This window comes from Kogia breviceps, chromosome 7 (genome assembly GCF_026419965.1).
Source record: "Kogia breviceps isolate mKogBre1 chromosome 7, mKogBre1 haplotype 1, whole genome shotgun sequence".
NCBI classification, from domain to species: domain Eukaryota; kingdom Metazoa; phylum Chordata; class Mammalia; order Artiodactyla; family Physeteridae; genus Kogia; species Kogia breviceps.
In genome coordinates this window covers 29,915,704-29,936,482 of record NC_081316.1, presented here as the reverse complement: position 1 = coordinate 29,936,482, position 20,779 = coordinate 29,915,704, and the positions used below count along the sequence as shown (strand labels likewise).

The window sequence follows — 20,779 nt, the reverse complement described above, 5'->3', positions numbered from 1 at the left end:
GAATTTGTGGGATCTGGGCCAAGAGTACAAGGAGATATTCACATAACATCTCTAAATATTAACACTTAAACATAAGCTCAAACTGTTAAAATGAAATATGTGCTGTGTTCCCACCTTGAGAAATGTACCTCCAAAATGACATTGGAAGGTCAAGATTGACTAGAATTCTCAGACTCCTGTGGTTGCTCAACAAAGCATAGTGGCATGGGAAAAGCATGACCCCATCCCCCAATCCAGACTCCCAATCTTTCTCTTCCCATTTTTGTCTCCTTTCTAAGCTGCAGGGTACCCTCATCTGCATATCTGTGGACGCTATAGCACACATGTCCAAGCTCTATGTATACTCCCGGCAACAAGCCGCCCTCAGACCTAAAGGTGTCCACCCTGGCACTGTGGTCCACTCCTAGAACAGCCCCAGGGTAGAGGCCCACACAGGCCCTGGCAGAAAGCTTAGAGCTATTTGAGTAAGGAATCTGGGTCCATGTTCCTAGGCCACAATCTGGGGCTAGAAATCCAGTTAAGTATGTCCTGTTGACCCCACATACTTCTCACTCAGTATTTTTTGTTTGTTTTGTTTTTTGTTTTTTTGTGGGGGAGGGGAGGTGGCCAGAGGAGAGCCAGATAAAGAGCCTCTAAAATATTGGTCTCAACAGGAGCGCATCTTGCCCGGAACTAAGGGTGGAACCAAGAGTAGGTCCTGCTCGTTCAGGAACCTGATGAATTGCCCAACCACACTAGGGACTTGTTAAGAGAAACCTGTCTGCCATAGACACCTGCTGTTCTGTGCCTTTGATGCCAGGTCCTGGCCCCTAAAACCTTCCTCACTGCTGCCTCAGGAGAACCAAACACTTCTGCAGTAGTGTTTGCCCGAAGGTCCAGTCTCTTCATATAAGGCTTCTATCTCACATTGGTGATTTCTGCATTTCAAGTTTTGTGCAGGCATATCTGCTTAGTGGAACTTCAATCGGTGTGGAAACTTAGCTGCAAATGTAGTATGGTCTTTACAGCTTCCATTACTCAAGAAAACATATTAGAATTAGATTGAAACGAGTGACCACAGGAGACCAAACCTTTTGCAACATCATTGGAAAAATCCATTTATTGATAAAAATGATACAAATAGAAATGACTTGGATACATATTGCTTTGTCTTTTTTTTCCTTCATGGCAAAACCACCATTATGGATTTATTGGTCGTGGCCATTTGGAGCACCCTGCTGTAAAGGACTCTGAGGTTTTCTCTTGACTCAGTGAGAAAAAGCACTTCTAATTTTCGATATCTGCCATGGTTATGGGAGGGACCAGGAGTGATGCCCAGGCCAATTTTGGAGACAGGGCTGTTTTAGCTATATGTAAGTTAGCACTGAGTAAGGTTTTGTTAAATGAATGAATAAACTATAAATAAGTGTATTATTAAGGTACTAAGCTAGTGCCCTAAACAGGAATTAAAGTGATTCTGAGTTTTTTCACCCCATAATCCTAATCCATTTAATTTTTTCTGTTACCACAGTGAGTTAGAAAAGAAAACAGATATAATAAAGGAGGATCAAAGGAGGTGACATTTGTAAAAGTTAAAGAGGCAGAGAGGTTTCTCATGTAACTGAAGGAGAGAAAAATGATAAATATTGGACAGAGGGTCAAGATTCTCTTGACCTTCCTCCCAGTCTCTCCAAGGTTAGATAAGGTAATCCTACCTGCTGTAAAAAACAAATCCCTATATTTCATGGCTTAACATGATAGAAATTTATGCTTTTTCCCATAGTAATCTGATGTAGGTTCTTCTTGTCCATGGGGGATGGTGGCTTAGGCTGATGAAGTCTTTAACTTCAAACATGAGCTATAATGTTGCCTCAGGCATCAAAAAGCAGAAAGCATATGGCAGAAGGAAGTGAGAGAAAAAGGCACTTCTTTTTAACCACTTTGATTCAAGAAGTGACACGCATCACTTTTGCTCATATTTCTTTGGTGAGAACCAGTCATTTGTCCCCACCTAGATGCAAAGATGAGGTTGGAACACATAATGTCTGTTTGGACAGCTGCTTCCCAGCAATAGCTCTGTATCATTCCTACTCGAAGTATGGTCTATGGGCCAGCAACATCAGCATCACCTAGGAGTTTGTTAGAAATGTGCATTTTTTTTTAATTTAAAAATATTTTATTGCTAAAGGATGCTAACCATCATCTGAGCCTTCAAGAAGTCATAAGCTTTTTGCAGTGGTAACATCAAAGATCACTGGTCACAGATCACCATAACAAATATAATAATAATGAAAAGGTGTGACATATTGCTAGAATTACCAAAATGTTCCAAGAGACATGAAGTGAGCAAATGCTGTTGGAAAAATGATCCTGATAGACTTGTTTGAGGCAGGATTGCCACAAACGTTCAGTTTGTTAAAAACACAATATCTGCAAAGTGCAATCAAGCAAAGCACAAGATGAGATATGCCTGTTTATAAAGAAATGCACATTCTTGGGCTCCACCCAGGATTACTGAATTAGGATAGCTGAGAGTGGGGCCCAGAAAGTGTGTTTTAAGAAGCTCTCCATGACTCCCCTAGTGACGCAGTGGTTAAGAATCTGCCTGCCAATGCAGGGGACACAGGTTTGATCACTGGTCCAGGAAGATTCCACATGCTGCAGAGCAGCTAAGCCCGTGCACCACAACTACTGAGCCCGCGCGCCACAACTACTGAAGCCCGTGCACCTGAAGCCATGCTCTGCAACAAGAGAAGCCACCGCAATGAGAAGCCCACACACTGCAACGAAGAGTAGCCTCCTCTCGCTGCAACTAGAGAAAGCCCACGTGCAGCAACAAAGACCCAACACAGCCAAAAATATATTTAAAAACATTTTTTTAAGTATATTTTTTTAAAAAAGCTCTCCACAGGATTCTCGTGTATACTGAAGTTCAAAAAGCCCTGATCTTTGGTGGACCTCTTGGCACTTTTACCCTACTGCCTGTAGTGACTGCATTCCAGCACACCAGTATTTGAAACCCCTCCCTGCAGGAAGGTTATACTTCCTACTCTCTTAAAAGTCATCCAGGCAGAGGTTCTAGGGACCAACATATGTTTTAGTACTTCCTCTCCTTCCTTCTGTCACTATGAACTGCAATGACCAGATAATAGCTGTTCTGTGAGCCTAGATCCTGGAGTGAGGAAGGCAGGCAACATAGAGCAGAGCTCGAGCTGACCTGTGACATGAGAACGAAGGAGACATTTGTTGTTTTAAGCTTTGGACCTTGGGTGTTGTCCATCACTATAGCATTATCCTGACTGATATGCCCCCTTTCTCCAACCTATAACACTGACCATGACTTTTTATGAATGGTTTTGTAAAGCTTTTCTCCATGGGGTTCTTTCCTCCTTTGTGCTATGCTAAAAAATTTGGTATGCTATCCCCAAGTGGACGGTGGTTCTTGGTGTTTGTACACTTACCATTCTCCCTCTTTTATTCTTTTTTACTCTTACTTCAAGTATTGATGGTGTGTAGAAACCTTGACCATTAGTACAGCAGAATTCTTATCTCAAGTTTGATTTGGCATTGGTGACCCTGATTTTTCCATTTTTAACATTTGTGGAAAGAACCATGCAAAACATCACCTATGTAGGTTCTTGCTCCATTTTCAAGGTCCCAGTCAATCTATTGTCTTCCTCTTCCAGGTTCAAGAGTTAAGCTCAATTGGGTGACAATGATTTGATATCTTGAGATTCTGATTCAAGGGATTCAAAGACAAATTGAGTCACAAAAACTCAGACTGTTAGATTAGAAGGATGTCTTCTTACGTGGCCTGCTAAAATTGAATTTAAATTTGGTCAGCACATACACTAACATATATTGCATACGATTGGCAGCAGGCAGCGGCATAAATAACTCTGGAGTCATATATTTGGGGCTGGGGTAGCAATGTGTGCTTTTATTTGGGGAGGTGGTAGTAAATTTACCTACCTAATTTTGTTAAGTTTACGGTAGTATTAGCATAATGACATTATGTTTCCGGAGTGTGGCTCCCTGGTCACTGAGGGGCAGGAGAGGCAGGAGGAGCAGGTAGCTCGAGATTAAAATGAGGACATAACCAACATACAGTAAAATGTTAACTATCCATCTCGAACATTAAGAAAATGAGTTGTTCTGGTTACAAAGTTCATATGTATAAAAATAGGTTCATTTAAACTATTTTTGGTGAACATCTTTGAAAATGTATATATATATTTCCTGGCTTTATTAAATAGAACATTCTAATTTGATCTTGTCTTGATGACTCAATCATAAATTATTCTAGAGGGCTGTAATAGAGCCTGTTGAGTGCAGGGCTCTGTGTTGGAGCTCCGGTATCAACTTTTCAGAGGTTTTCTGTCTTCTTCATCAACTCTTGCACTGCCAGCTGTCACTTTTTGATGCTGCCCGTGTGTGTCTCCCAGGTGACCTGCTGCCTCCAGGATACCTTGGACTGGGAAACTAGATAATCACGCTCATTAAAGTTGTACCTAAAATATAAGTAAATTGACTACAAACGAGCTCAGGGACATTCCTATATGAATAAAGTGCATGAGCTGTATTATATCACTGTAGCCTAATCAGTAGCCTGACTCTCTTCCCCTTTCTCTCTCCCTTCCTTCCGTCTACCTTCCTTCTTTCCTTCCGTCTTCCTTCCTTCTTTCCTTCCTTCCTCCCTCCCTCCCTCCCTTCCTTCCTTCCTTCTTTCCTTTCTCTCTCTACTTCAGGAAAATGATTGAAGGTTTCTTTTGTTTTTTTGAAATCAGGTCGATTTTGAGCATGGATGATAGAATATTGACTACAGGCGGGATGTCATAGCTATATGAGGCTAATGAGAAACCTAGACATAATGCTTTGGATTTTTAGAACCCTTTAAATTGCTCAGAATGTTCTCCCTACTGGCATTTGCATCTGTCATTTTGGTATAATGCTAATAATGAATCACTTTTGTAGTCATAATGGCTATAAACTTGTCTTAAAATGACCTTGTTAATAAGCAAAAATGTCTTAACTTACAGAGAAGAAGTAAAAATATCTAACCTATTGCTTGTTTTATTCTTTCTAAACACTTGCCCTTTCTTTTTCTAGGCTGCATTGTCTTATGAAAAAGACCTAAAGTCATCACCTCTTGCTTAGTCTACAGGTACCTAAGGTGGGTAACTACTATAAGCCCCTCTTTCCTATTTGGTTCTAAACATAAAGATAAGATGGGGTAAAAGTGTAGAGAAGGTACATAATTATTATAAGAAAGTTGTAGGAACACAAAGAGGGGCATTAAATCAATGCAACAATTAGAATTTTGTGTACATAATTCCTTCTGAAAGGCTCTTCAAAGCTCTCTCTTTGTTGGCAGTTATAGAGCTTTATATTCTTTGACCAACTGGTTAGTTAAAATGTGTGCGATGATAAAGGAATTGACCCCTGCCAACCTTTGCTTCAAATGGGCTTGTTTAGTGCTGGGAGAAAACCATTTGGCCACACACAGAAGAAAAGATGTGCCCCTTTCAATTCTTCCACTGACAGATGTGGAAGGTATGATTTATCACATAAGGCCAAGACCTTTTACATGTTTGGGATTACAGCGAACATTCCAGACATCTTCTGTGCTTCTTTTTCTCTGTTGAGCCATAATCTGCGGGTCTACTGCAGGGATGCAGAGAGAGCAGAAAAATGTTTTCGAGGTAGCCGCGGTGGAGGGTTGTAGATGACTTGTCAGAGCCATAAAACCTGGGCATGGAGAATCAGAAACCAATGGAGGCCACCTGACTGGGATGGGGGCATGAGGGGCCATACAGAGTATGAAAGGAAACAACCATTAAATGAAAACCATTCATTATTTCTATATGATAGCATTCCTGATGGTGGACTCAGCCTCGGGGGCTGTCTTCTGGGCTCTAGGCCCCAGTAGAAGACTAAGGGGCAGGTGGGCTGCAGGAGCAATTAAACCCTACTTGGGCCTGTTTCATGGAGTGTGAAGAGCAAGAGTTTGTTTGTTTTTTCGGCCGCACCATGGCACGCAGGATCTTAGTTCCCCGATCAGGAATCTAACCCACACCCCCTGCAGTGGAAGCATGAAGCCTTAACTACTGGACTGCCAGGGAAGTCCTAAGAGTTGGTTTTCTATTAATCCATTCATCCATCCTTTCCACATAGAAGCCAGGATATTTTCCCCATCTGCACATCTGGTCATGTGACTTTCAAATCCTTTCCTGGCTTTTTCATCAGGATGAGTCCCGGGAGGTACAGCCTCCTTGGTCCTGCATAATGGGGCTCAGCCACTTCTGTGGTGACATCTCTTCTCTCTTCCTCCCATCTACTTATACACCCTACACTCCTGTCCACAAGCTTTGTTCAGTAACTTGAAAGAAATCATGCTTTCTCTTGCCTCTGGGGCTTTGATAAAGTTGTTTCTTCCCCTTTACTCTCCATCCTTTGCTTTCATGACCACTAATCTTCCATCACTTCCCTCAGGAGATCTCACTTTAGGCGAGTATTGGGTCCCAGCATCAAGTGCTCTCATAACGCCCTCTAGTCTTCCACCAGAGTCCAGGGGTAAGTGTTACTGTCTTTAATGCAGCTGTCTTCCCACTATAATCTAAGCTCCTTAAGGGCATAGATGGTACCTATAATATCTAGCATAGAATTTGCCACATAACAAGAATTTAGCAAATAGTTGTTGTACAAAAATGTATGACCAAGATTGGCAATCTCCTTTAAAGATCGGGTTTTGTTGTTAAGCTATTTGTTTCTGTATTCCAGCATCATCATTTATTAAATGCATGACTTCGGACAATTTACTACACCTACCTGGCCTTGGATTCCTTGTCATTTCTTTTTAAAGTTTTTAAAGTCATGTTTATTGAAATTGAATTTACATTCAGTAAAACTCACTCCAAAATTTGACAAATGCAATCCTCACCATAATTAAAGTGTACAACAGTTCTTCGACACCCCCCCACCCCAAAACCCTATGCAACAAACTCCTCCGTGATCCTTGGGATCCTTGCCTTTTAAATAGGAATAATAGTGTATATTTCTTAGGATTTAGTTAAATGAAGTAACACATGTCAAGCACCTAGACTAGTGCCTAGCACATAGAATACACTTAGTATAGATGGTTATAATTAAATGTCTTCTACATGCTCAGGGCTCTAGACTTAAACCGTGGTGGAATATAAAATTCCATAATCTACGAGTCACAATAGGGGCCGACTTAATCCCTCTAAACCATAAAGATGGCTCTCTAAGGTAAGCTGAATATGAACATAGACTCTGGGAGACATCTTGCCCTCAATTTGGCTTAGGGGCTCAGGACTTCAATTTCCCTTCTGATCTGGCATGATCTCCTTAACAAGCCTAACTCCTCCCCATTCGTAAGGTCAAATCACCACTAGAGCTTCTGTCTTGTTCCCTTGTGTCTTTCTTTTCCAGGACACTGGTACTTCTGAGAATGGGGCCTGTATATGTCACCAACAGACCCCTCTTCTCATAGCCTGATGACTAGAGTTCTATTCCTAAAGTCCAGGCCCCACTGGGGCCATGCTAACTCTCTGTGCTCACCCCCTATTTATATTAACTTTGTCTGGAATGCTCATCACCACGTTCTACCTGCCTGACTTTTTGGCCCCCTCTGCCTGGACTGCTACCTCTTCCCTGCATGGATTCCACCCCTTCTGGACTGTCAGAAATATAGCCAGATCTGCCTCCCATTGTTTACTTTGCCCTATTTTGTATAATAAATTCCCTCAAACTGAGACTCTCTTCTCAGTTTTATCTTGCAACACCCAAACTCCTATTTATAGAGTCCCTGCCATCAGAAAGCTATAGTATCTTAGAGGACATAATGTGTGTCCTTAAATGAAGAAGGATGAGAGTCAGAAGTGCCTTGGAACATTGTTGGAAGTATTATAAAAATACTTTAAAAGGGGGAATGAGGACACTTATGTCCAGTGAAATCTATACTGACACTCCAGGAAAGAGTCAGACTATTAGTCTGACTTGTTTTGGACAACAAACTGTTTCTCCATAGGGTGCTCATCATAGAATTCTTGACTCTCTCCCAGCCCTTGTTAGGAATGGAGAAATCCTTCCATCAGCACCAGCATATGTAACTATGGGTGTAGGAAAGACTCTACCTATCTGTTCCCAAACCTTATATGACGTGGCATCCATCTCATGGAGAATGCCGTTTTGTGCCATCCAAGGGATTACAATTGAGAAGACCAAATTCTTAGTCAAACCATATAGTCTTACATGGGCAAAATAAGTTGTTTGGATAGCAACTGAGGATGCAAAAGAATAAAGATACTGAGCTGGAAAAGAAAAACTGCCCACGCTATTTTCTCTGCTACATAGCCTTCACGGTGTTGTGGTAGTTTAATCAAAGTTGGGTGTATTTCTTTCTTTTTTAAGGAATTAAGTATAAAGACCAATAATTACTGATATAATCATTCAACTGACTGGAAATGATCATTCATGTTTATTATTCTTTTCTCTCCTTGGAAATGTATTGGAAGGGAAAAGTGTTTCTCCTTCAACATTGCCCATTGAAGGCCACTTTTCTCTTTCAGTCAGTTACCTGGCAGTTCTGTTTGTATAGTATAAGAAAATAAGAAAGGGTTGTAGTGTTAGGAAGAACTAAGTTTGAACCCCTCCACCATTTTCTAACTGAATGATCTTTCTCTCACTGAACCTCATCCATAAAAATAGAATGATATTCATCTCACAGTGTTGCTGTGAGAATTAAATTATGGAATGCATATGAAGGGTCTGGCACAGTGAATAGTACATATAGGGACATAATCAATGAATTATAGCTAATTAGGGTCAGTGCACATGGAAGCAGGTGCACCCCTGGGAAGAATGATTTACAGTATGACCATATGTGACCATGACTTGGGGAAATATTCCTTCTCAGCAGTAAACTCCCAGACCTCGTCCATTGACTCATTTTGGTGACCTGCTCTCCCTCTGTTTTTGCCTTTTACCTCCACATAAACAAAGGTCGCTCCAAATAACCTAGTTGCTTTTATATTGACGATGTCAAAAACCGATGTTCATTTAATTTCTTTCTCAAATTCCTTCCTGTTAATTTCTTCCAGGACACATGGAGGAATTACCATTTTCTTATTAGCAAATAAGGTCTAAGGTCCTCCTCTCAGTTTTTTGTCTCTGTCATTGGTGCTATCATTTCTTACTCATTTGTTCATTTATCTTTTTATTTATTCCTTTTAAAAAATTTATTCATTCAGCAAATATGTATTGTATCTACTGTTTGCCAAACCTGAGCTGGCATTGGGGAGCTAATAAGTGTCTTATAAGAGGCAGAATAAGGTAATGTTTAAGAGTAAGTACTTTGAAGTACGAGACAGACCACTGTTTGAACCCTGGCTCTACTGTGTCCTAGCTGGATGACCTTGGGCAAGTCACTTCAAGCTCCCAAGACTAGTTCCTTGTCTGTAAAATGGGGGTAATATCAGTTCCTGTTTTTCAGGTTGTTGTAAACATAAACAAGACAGTTAATGAAGTATACTGCCTGACATATAACAAACATAAGCAGTCAATAGATGTTAACTTTTGTGAGGATAATGATGTTGATTTTTAATGACCCAGTCCTTCATGGAGCTTAGACTTTGGAGGGATATCACATAAATTCCCAAAGAGCCATTGAAGGTTTTTAAGCAAATTAATTACTGGGTTGTGATCATCTTTGATGACTCATTTTTCATACTTCCCCAACCAGAGTCAGACTATAAAACTAGTCGGTTTCCCCTTTGATTATGTCTCATAGATCAATTCTTTCTTCTCTAATCCCACTAAGAAACCCCATTCATCCTGTGATTTTTATTAGAGGTATGTAATTACCAAATGTAATTAAACTAGACTTATTTCTAAGGACTGGATGGTCTCCTTGGGCATCATCCTGCATTGAAGAGACTGGGCCGTGCTGTGATAGAATAATCACATCTCTGACCATGGCTCTTTTCAGTGATTCAGACACTGACTTATTGAATTCTTGTATCAGTTGTAGTCTCTGCTACTGTTTAATCTGTTTGTAAATTTAGAGGTATCTATCTGGCTGAGATTTTATAGTATCATTATAAGATAAATCTGTTAACTAAGGATCTTTCAAATTTTCCTTAATTAAACTTCTTCAAAGGGAACTTTTAGTACTGAGATGGCAAATAGATTCCATTTTACATACTGTCTGTTTCGATTTGCTTTTACAGTGTAACATACCACTCTAAACTTAGTGTCCATTACTTCTCATGAGTCTACAAGTTGGCTGAATTGTTTTGCTGATCTGGGCCAGGCTCAGCTCATTTTGGCTAGGCTTTTTCAGGCAGGTGCAGTCAGTTGGCACGTTGACTAGGGATCATCCGATCTGCTATAGGTTCAGCTAGAACAACTTGACTCTTTTCTATGTGTCTCTCATTACCTCCAGTAGGCTAGTCCGTCCAGATACGTTCTAATGGCAGTGTCAGGAATCAAAAGAGATGCAGAAGAACTATTTCAAGTCTTTGCTGGTGTCAGATTTTATTCCCCACCGGTCTAAACAAGCCCACAGTTAGAGTGAAAAAACATGATCAAAAACCATGGATATAGGCAGGCATGGAATCCTAGGGCTCTCTAGTTCAAACAATCTACCATAGTTTGCTTTCTGGCCACAATTACCAACATGATGTCACATGCAGAAGATGTTCACTTACATTCCAAGACCCTCCTAAACTCAAGTTCTGGCATGATGCTTGAAGTCTAGGGTGTTTTGATCTACATCAGGTTCACATAAACTCTTTTTGATCCAGAAAGTTATATACTAGAAAAAGAAGTTATCTGCCCTATACATACTTACCATATAGTGATGAAATAGAATCACTATATAGAATAGAATCACCTATAAATATTCTCATTTGGAAAGGGGGAAGGATAGACTGTACATAGCAGTTACTGATGCATAGCAATTCTAAACTTTTTATGGGCAAATTTTGCCAGTTTCCCCTACTCTGGAGATGGGGAATATTCTTTGGTTAGACTTTAGTTCTGCTCCCTGGAAATGGCTCCCAGTCCATTGTTCTCCATGGCTTTTGGCTAAGACCTCTAGCATATTGTTTCTTTTTCACCCTCCTTTGTTCCTCTGAAGAGAGTATTGGACAATATTCCTGCTTCCTGCCTATAGAGAATTGGGGGCACAAAAGTCTTTCTACAATTTTAAGACATTTTTTCTACAGTCTCAATTCCTTTTAATCTATACGAACAGAACATTGCCATTTCAGCTGAATTAAAAACATTGTGGATTTCCTATGAATATGATGTAATTTTACTCCATGAGCTAAAACCCACAACTTTAATACCCTTATAAGGCTTTTAGTATAGCAGAGAAGTTCTACTAGGCCCTGCCTTAATTCTTTCACAGATCTTTATAAAGGATCTTATGGTCACATCTGTGATTTGATCTTTTGTCCCCAAGCAGTGTTTTATTTTGAGACATTTTCTGCTTCCCAGAGAGGTTAGGGATGAAAAACAGTGCTATGTACCCTGTGAGAAAATCATGAACCCTCTATATTTCTTCTGTGTTCTGCTTATAAACTAGCTAGTTTTTCTTTAGAACATCTCCTTCTTATTTATAGCAGTTTATCAAATACAGCCAATAAGAGCCAGTCCAGCATCTTGAAGGTTTTGCCTGGAAATCTCACCACTCAAGTCCAAGAGTTCATTACTACATTCTCTGTCTTCTTAGCTACAACAGGTGACATTTTTACTAATTGTTTCACTGTTATATGAAGGTGCTTAATGAATATTTTGAATTGAGTGAATAAATGGAAGAAGAAGCTTCACATATAGAGTTGCAACAGAGACTAAATCTATAGTCAGGTATTCTTCAATCTGTTCAGATGTTTCTCTCTCCATCTTTTAAACCCACCCTATAAAACGCCCATCCTGTTACACCTTTTCTCAGATATTAGATAGGCATAGATAGGCATATTTGCCTTTTCCCTGTTATTTCAGCAGATGAGTGTTCTCATATCTGCACTGCAAAATTTGCTGCAATTTATGGCTTGGCTCAGACCCTTCCTCTTTGGTCAGCTTTAGTCAGAAGTAATCTCATTCTTTTTTTTTTTTTTAATTGATTAATATATTTAGGCTGTTCTGGGTCTTAGTTGTGTCATGCGGGATCTTCGTTGAGTCATGTTTAGTTGTGGCACATGGGATCTTTAGTTGCAGTATGGGGGCTATTAGTTGCAGCACGTGGGCTTCTTAGTTGCAGCATGCAGGCTTCTTAGTTGCAGTATGTAGACTTTTAGTTGTGGCAGGCATGTGGGATCTAGTTCCCTGACCAGGGATTGAACCCGGGCCCCCTGCATTGGGAGCATGGATTCTTACCCACTGGACCACCAGGGAAGTCCCAGAAGTAATCTCATTCTTGTACTTAGTATTCATTTTATTTTGCCCAGTATGAGAATCAATCATTTTGATCTCTGACACCACAGCTAGGTTGAAAGCTGCTTGAGGCCATGGCCTATGCATAATTTTTCTAAAGCTTCTCTACGGTGTCCATCCCAGTTGTTTCCAAATAGTGTGTTTAGTAAATTTGTTAATCAAATGAATAAGTAAATAAATGAACCAAATTTTCACCACACAAGGGCAGAGTCTTTGTCTATCTTGTTTATCCTTAGTTATAATATTAGTGCCTGGTACATGGGAGGTGCTCAATAAATATTTATTGAATTTAAAATGAATAAATGAAAAATGAATTAATGAATGAATCAAAAATGAACAAACCCAGTTCATTACTCCTATTTTAAGAAGTTCCAGCCTACATTATAGTAGGAACTTCTTTTGTGATTAGTTTTCATAGTAATTTCTTAAAATGACCCAGGAACTCAATTCTGTTATTATCCCAGTTTTCCTTCTTGCTTGAAGACCTTTTCCCAGACAATGAGAATGATGAACTCTGCACTGTGCCAACCAGGAGCTTCATATTTATAGTGAAATATTTCAGGGTTTCTAACAAGACGTATAGGATGCAGAAGGACTTTTCAGGCCAAGTGAGGCTGGGCTTGTCCTTGGAGGCAGAAAGGACCAGTGCCTGTGTCCTGAGTAAGGTGGGGTAACCTGGTAGATCTCAAACGTCGTTGCTTTGGTCCCAAATATCTCCTTTCTAGCCGAAACATATTCCCTGCCTTTGAGAGGTTTAGGGTTCAAGGCATCATGGTTGTCAGACTTTATTGTCTGACTGAATACCACTTTCCATTCTCCAAATATTCTAATTTAGCTGGCCTGGCTGGAGTTGGTGCCAGGAAACGATTTTATCAACCACCCCACTCCCACGAGTCTGATGTTGACGGTGTAGACACGTACTTTTAGAAACATTAATTGTCTGTGTGTGTATGCACGTGTGTGTGTGTGTGTGTGTGTGTGTGCAGAATGCAAAAAAAAATGTCACAAGGTGCTAAGGTGTTGTGGTGGATGTCTGCGTAGGATCGAGTGGGGGCAGAAAAGAGGAAGCTGTCACCTTTTATTAGAAGTTTCTGGATCCTTGTTCAGAGTCTTGGCGGGATAAGCATATTCTTTTTTGCAATAATTTGTAACATTTTTAGGATCCGTGGAGGGAACAATTGAAGGACTAAGTCCTAAAAGGACTAAGACATGCATGAATATTTCCAATTTTGTTAAGGGTACTTCTTTCCTAGAAAATCCCAGGAGGGTGCCTATCGTATATTACATTTTTCTGAGAATCCTTCCACTAAGCTTTCTGCTAGCCAAAAAAAAAATAATAATAATAATAATAATAATAATAATGAAAGTACACTATGCTGGGCATGTATCCAGGATATCGACAGGAGAGATGGAGGGGTACATGGGGCAGATCTGCTCCATGAGATCTCAGGAAAACTCATTCTCAAGCCAAGCAGTTAATGCAGTTTAGACTAACTGAATTTTGTCTATTAGAGTAACATATCTGATTGTGTGCCTAAACTTGAACTTGGTGCAGTGCTTCACTTGGGGCTCTATATCTGTCTTCCTCCTTTATCCCTTTGTATGGCACCAGTGGGAGGCAGAGGAGAAAAGGTCTTAGTGAGTACTCAATAACACTACTAACATCACAAAGCCTTGGGTAGTTGGGGATGTGTTTTATAAGCACTGTTAAGTTTCATCTCTTTTACTCCTGCTGTAATTATCTGTTGGAATTTTATAGGACTGTGGATGTTCTGAGAGGAGGGATTCAATCATCAAGTACTTTCAGCCTAATTGGTTTTCAATTGGAAGAGAAGCCTTGGGTTTGGAAACTTGCCACATGTTAGCAGAGCATGTCAGTTCATTGCCCACCTGTGGAGTTGACAGACGTAAGAGAACCTTCTGACTTGGCAACATTTTTGGCGTTTAGTTGGCATATCTGTCTGTCTTCAGGTCTGCTCCTAAGGCTGTGTATTTGTCAACCGTGCCTAAGTTGGACAGATATGGAGGCTTTTGCCAAGTCTCTTTGATACCTGACTGTGGCAATTAGTGAGGGCTGGGATGGAGAGCTGTAGCTATATTGCTATTCTCCATGGAAAGCCACACTTGGGAATTTAATGATAATCAATCTAGTTTTCAACATCTATTTCACTGTATTTTTGCATACCCAATCAAACTGGTGAGCTAGTTATTTGTGTTGCTAAGTAGAAAAGCCCCACTTGTGAGTCAGAAACTAAAGTCCTGAGAAAGAGAAACGATTAAATAGATTGTTGGATATTCATATTATGGCTAGTTCACAATCATTACAGTCATAATTTGAATATTAATTTATAATATGAAAATTGCTCACAATGGGTTATTATTTAATAATAGCTCTAGCATTTAATTTTTTCACCAAAAAAAGTTGATAAAATAAATCCCACAAATCTTAATGTAAGTTAAGTGCAAGGATTCTGGGATGAGACTGGCCTGATTTAAAGAAGTTAGGTAACTTTTTCAAAGTAACTTAAGTGCTGAATAATTTTTTTGATGTATAGTTGATTTAGAATATTGTGTTAGTTTCAGGTGCAGAGCAAATTGATTCAGTTATATATATATATATATGTATATATATATATATATATATATATACACACACACATATATTCTCTTTCAGATTCTTTTCCATTATAGTTTATTACAAGATGTTGAATATAATTCCCTGTGCTATACAGTAGAACCTTGTTTTTTACCTATTTTATATATAGTAGTGTATATCTGTTAATCCCAGACTCCTAATTTATCCCCTCCCCCTTTCTCCATTGGTAACCATAAGTTTGTTTTCTAGGTCTGTGAGTCTGTTTCTGTTTTATAAATAAGTACATTTGTATCATTTTTTAGATTCCACATAAAAGTGATATCATATAATATTTCTCTATCTCTTTCTGACTTACTTCACTTAGTATGATAATCTCTAGGTCCATCCATGTTGCTGTAAATGCCAGTATTTCATTCTTTTATATGGCTGAGTAATATCCCATTGTATACATGTACCACATCTTCTTTACCCATTCATCTCTTGAAGGTCACTTAGGTTGCTTCCATGTCTTGGCTAAATAGCAAGTGCTGAATAATTTTGAAAAAAGTTACTTAGTCTTAAGACTTTCTTAACTCTTAAAATTGGAATAATATTCATAGTACTTACTCTACAGAGTTGTTTCAGCTAGCTACCATACTAATATATTTTAAATGCTATATTCAGTGCCTGGTATATAATAAAAACTTGATAAATGTCATTATAAGTACACACATAAATAAAAACACATATATATCACATATATGCACACAAACACACACTTTCATAAACCTTCTCACATTTTGTCTTGGTAATCAGTTTTTCCTTCCCCTACAACCTTCTGCTATTAATGCTAAGCTATGAGGAGTGGGAAGGTATCATCTAGAATTGTACTTAAATATAAATCAAGTATATGTAAATATATTTGAGATATGGCTAGCCCAAGTTGAGATGTTCTGTAAGTGTAAAATCCATGCTAAATTTTAAAGACTGTGGAAAAAAGAATGTAAAAAGTATCATAGTAACTTCTAATATTGTTTACATGCTGAAAAGCTATTTCTGATATATTGCTTAGATGTGTTATTACATAAATAAAATCTGTATAGTCTTTTGGTAAAGGCAACTCTACAGACCCTCTATGACCACACTGAATGGAATACTCTTCCCAAACTATGTTCGAAGCTGCTGTTCCACTTTCTAGTCTTGCATTTTCAATTGTATACGCCTGATGTTTCTATTTGGACCTCACTGTTGTCTTAAACTCATCATGTCCTAAACCATATTTTCATTTTCTTCATGTCTGTATCCTATTTCTGACTTTCCTGTTTTGGTTCTATTCTCACTGTCCTCACGACCTCACCACTACTTACCGTTTACAAGTCAGTAGACTTTCAACCGGGGGCTTTTCTATTACTTGTTCCCTTTCAATCTATTCTTACCAAATCCAGATTCATCTTGCTAAAGCATCACTTATTTTTAAAAAATTATATTATTCTTCTTTTCAAAAACCTTCAATGACACCCATTTGGCCATAAGATAAGACCCACACCATTTATCTTGGCATTATTCTGGTCTTCTCTCTAATTCCTTGGTTCAGCTTTCTATTCTGGAAAGTACTAATTATTTTCTATCACTCAAATGCAACTTCTGGGAGTGGTAGACATGTACTAAGGAGCTTTGTATGCAGGAATTGGAGTAAGTTTTGCAAGTTGTGAGGAGAGGAAGAGATTCCATTTTGGACATATGGAAGTTGATATGCCTTTCTGATGAATTAAAATTTCTTTCTCAACTAACTTACAAGAAGACAAGAGTCTCTTATTCTAATGAAAATTGAGATGCTGAGGATGTATAGAAAAAGAAAGTAAGTGGTCGTTTGACAATTTCTCAAGATATGAGCCTTCTCATTGTACTACAAAAATTCACTAACCATAGAAGGCGGCTGTTTCAGATTCACAGTTATTGGGACATTTGCTCTGGGCTATTTTTTTTTTTTTTTTTCGGTACGCGGTCCTCTCACTGTTGTGGCCTCTCCCGCCGCGGAGCACAGGCTCCGGACGCGCAGGCCCAGCGGCCATGGCTCACGGGCCCAACCGCTCTGTGGCATGCAGGATCCTCCCGGACCGGGGCACGAACCCGTGTCCCCTGTATCGGCAGGCGGACCCTCAACCACTGCGCCACCAGGGAAGCCCTCTGGGCTATTTTTTTCAGGAAAGAAGGAGGTTTTGAGGTCTACCTTTAAAGGGAACATCCTCTGTAAGGTTACTGAGATAAATGGAACTTCCCATAGCCTCAGATTGTATTAATATTTCCCAGGCCTTAAACTTATAAAATTCTTTATGATTTCCAAATAATTTCATAATCATTAACTCATGGAATTGCCATTTTGGACAAAATCTGGACACAGAATTTAGCTGACTTACTCAAGGACAAAAACTACATTTTGATATTAGCTTCCATTGCTTTGCATTTGTAAAATGCAAAAACCACTCATAGCCTGAACTGTCCAGTGTTGACCTGTCAAGAAGTAGATGTTTCCTGGTTTAGCTATAAGAATTAGGTTTTTACTTGCAGAGGTGAGTTTACCCTGAGAAATCCACGGCAAAGTTTTCATTATGTACACTATTCAATTATTATTTACATTGGTTTTTGGTTGAGGGAAAAATAATATCCTGCTAATTCTTACCTTTGCAATTCAAAGAAGTTTGACATATGCAGTAATCCAACCTTCGTTTCTAAATGTTTATTTTTTATTATAAAAGTAATGAATGTTCATTATAGTAATATTGGAAAATGCAGAAAGGTAAAAAATAGAATTTATTTTTATTTTTTTATTGAAGTATAATTTGCACAAAGTGAAATGCACAGATCTTAGGTGTACAGTTTGATGAGTTTTGAAAAGTGTTCATACCTGTATGATCCACACCCTAGTTAAGATGTAAAACTTTTTCATCACCCAGGAAGCTCCTTGATATCCCTTTCCTATCTATCTCCATGACCTCCCTTCCCCACCCTAGGCAACCACAATTCTAATTTCTATCAGAAAGGCAGAATTAAACAACAACAACAAACTCAAGTTCTAACACTCACTGACAAGCATTGCTTAACGTATCAGCAGCTTTTGACATCACTGATCATTTCCATTGTAATACCCCACAAATTGGCTTGACTTTTGTGGCATGGCACCCTCTCATTATTCCTCTCACCTGACTGGCTGCTACTTCTCTGTCTCCTTTGCTCAGTTTTCCTCCTCATCCTCATGTCTGATTGAACAGGGACAGTGCTTGTCTCTCTTCTACCTCTTCCCTACCTGCATATATTCCTCGTGGTCTCATGAAGTTGCATGACTTTCAGTGCCAGAATTTTTTAAATGTTATTACATTTTATAAACATAATGTTCAATGGCTACATTGTTATTCTATGGGGATGTGCAATGTGATTTACTTATCCATGCCTTTTTCATTGGACATTTAGGCTGTTATCTTAACTATTGTTAATAACGCTGCAAGGAAGATCTTGGCACACAAAGTTACCCAACCTCCATAGTTACAATACTGGATAGATGTCCGGAGGTTGCTCGGTTAAACGGTACGGGCATTTTGAGGCTGTAGCTATATGCTGTCAAGTTGTTTTTCAAAAGGAATGGACTAGTATATATTCCCACCAGTATTACGAAGAATAAAGAGAGATCTTTTCCCCTAAATGTGTTGAATTTTATTCAAAATTTTATAGGAGATATAAATGAAAGATCAATATAAAGTGGCTTATATTTATTAGAATTTAACAAAATAGCTTAGGTAAATTAGTTCAGAGTTTATTTGCTATTACTAATTTTAAGTCAGTACAGATAGTGTTACTCTGCTGTACGCCCACAGAATTGGGGTGCCATGTTGTGAAGTCATTTATTGATTTATTTAATTTTTTTGGCCGTGCTACGCGGCTTGCAGGATCTTAGTTCCCCGACCAGGGATCGAACCCAGGCCCCCAACAGTGGAAGCCTGGAGTCCTAACCATTGGACTACCAGGGAATTCCCTGTGAAGTCACTTATATGATGAGTGTGAGTCTTGGAAACATAAAGACATTGGTTTGGTTAATGGCTTAACCACTTAGTAGCCATGAATTTGGACAAATTGCTTAAGATCTTTGAGCCTCCATGTTCTCATCTATAAAATAGGGATAATAAAATTTTCCTTGCAAAAGTGTTGAGGTGGTTAAATGAGATCGTGTATGTAAATCACGTAGCATGAGGATGGCACACATAAATGTTAGTTCCTATCCTCCCTACCAAATTTAAAATCCTTTTCTAGGTTAAGATTCCCACCGTGGCATATGTGGCAATAAATCGTGAGCAAGCCATTTCTCATGTGGCTTACTGAACTCCTATAACTCTAAGAAAGATTATATTTGCCTTTTTTTTTTTTTTTTTGTAAGAATGAACAAGCCAGGAAGGACTAGAGCTTTGCTCAGGACCAGGCAGAGAGCTGTCATGTCAGGAGGTGAGCCTTGTCAGTCAGGGATTGCCACGTAGGCACCGGAACTGCGGAACTGGCCTGAGTCCTAATCCTGCAGGGACGGGGTTAGAGATGGGAAAGTATGAACTGGGGAGACAAGCTGAGGGGAGAACTGTGGCAGTCCCAGAAATTAGGACCAAAGGGGAAGCAGATGTTCAAGGTTAGCCAAGATGGATGTGATTCCTAGCGGTGAGGAACAGATGAGGAGGCAGGAATCCTGGGAGTGAAACGCCTAAGTCATGACACCAACATTAGAGCCCACTTTTAAACACTTTTTCTTTGAAATAATTTCTAATTTATAGAAAAGTTTAGACATTAGTACAAAGTACTTCTCTAGATCCTTTCTCAAATGCACCAATTTTGAACATTTTGTCATATTTGCTTTATCATCTCTGTATGTATATATTTATATCTTTATCCAGCTACTCATCTGATCTTTACTCCTTAATACTCTAGTGTCTATTTCCTAACAACAAGGATTTTCTCTTACATAATCACAGTATGTGATTCAAATCCAAGAAACTGAACATTGTTACAATACATTCCAACTTTATTTATTGGCCAAATCATGTTTTTATAGCCTTCCTCCCCCCGCCCCCCATTATGTGATCCAGTTCAGGATCACAAACTGCATTTAGTTTCCATTAATTTAGTTTCCTTTCACTTTCCTTTAGTCTCCTTTAACTAGGAACATGCCTCAGCCTTACTTTGTTTTGCATGATATTGACATTTTTGAAGATTACAAGCCAATTATCTTGTTGTATGTCTTTTGACTTGGGTTTTGTAGACCTCATGTTTTGAATTTGCTTCTGAACTACAGTTTTCTTGCTAGAGGTTTTCTATTAGACTCCTTTTCCAGTTAGGAGCTGGCTCGAGAATTGTAGGTGTAGCAGGATGTGGGGAGCATCTGTAGCCCATGGAGATGAAGTAGCCAGTGAACACAGGTGAGGCTGTTTGGGTGAGGTGTAGCTCTTGTGTCTGAGACAGGATTGTGAGTCACAGGACCAGAAGGGACCTTGAGGGGTCACTAAGTCCATCTACTTGGCCTTCAGCAGAAACACATTTCCACTCACCCAGACATGCCAGCCTATTTTTAAACTCCTCCAGGGAAAGCAATTCTGTGTGTGCTTCTTGCTAACCCATACTGGTGCCGCTTGCCCTCACTGTGCGAAATCTTCCCTGTACCTCAGCCAGATTCCTCAAGGTGCAGGTCTTAAGCTTCCTTCTCATTCTGTTTTTAGGAAGGACTCACATGTAAGT

General features: G+C 39.3%; 1 protein-coding gene across 1 annotated transcript in view; it reads left to right on the top strand.

Moving 5' to 3' along the window:
- The window catches only part of METTL15 (methyltransferase 15, mitochondrial 12S rRNA N4-cytidine), a 373,387-nt gene that overhangs the window by 257,661 nt on the left and 94,947 nt on the right, over positions 1 to 20,779 (top strand). Inside the window, exon 6 of the mRNA XM_067038072.1 lies at positions 5,089 to 5,152. Within this exon, the coding sequence (XP_066894173.1) occupies positions 5,089 to 5,105 (17 nt within the window). The 3' untranslated portion in view covers positions 5,106 to 5,152. The remainder of the gene's footprint in view (positions 1 to 5,088; positions 5,153 to 20,779) is intronic.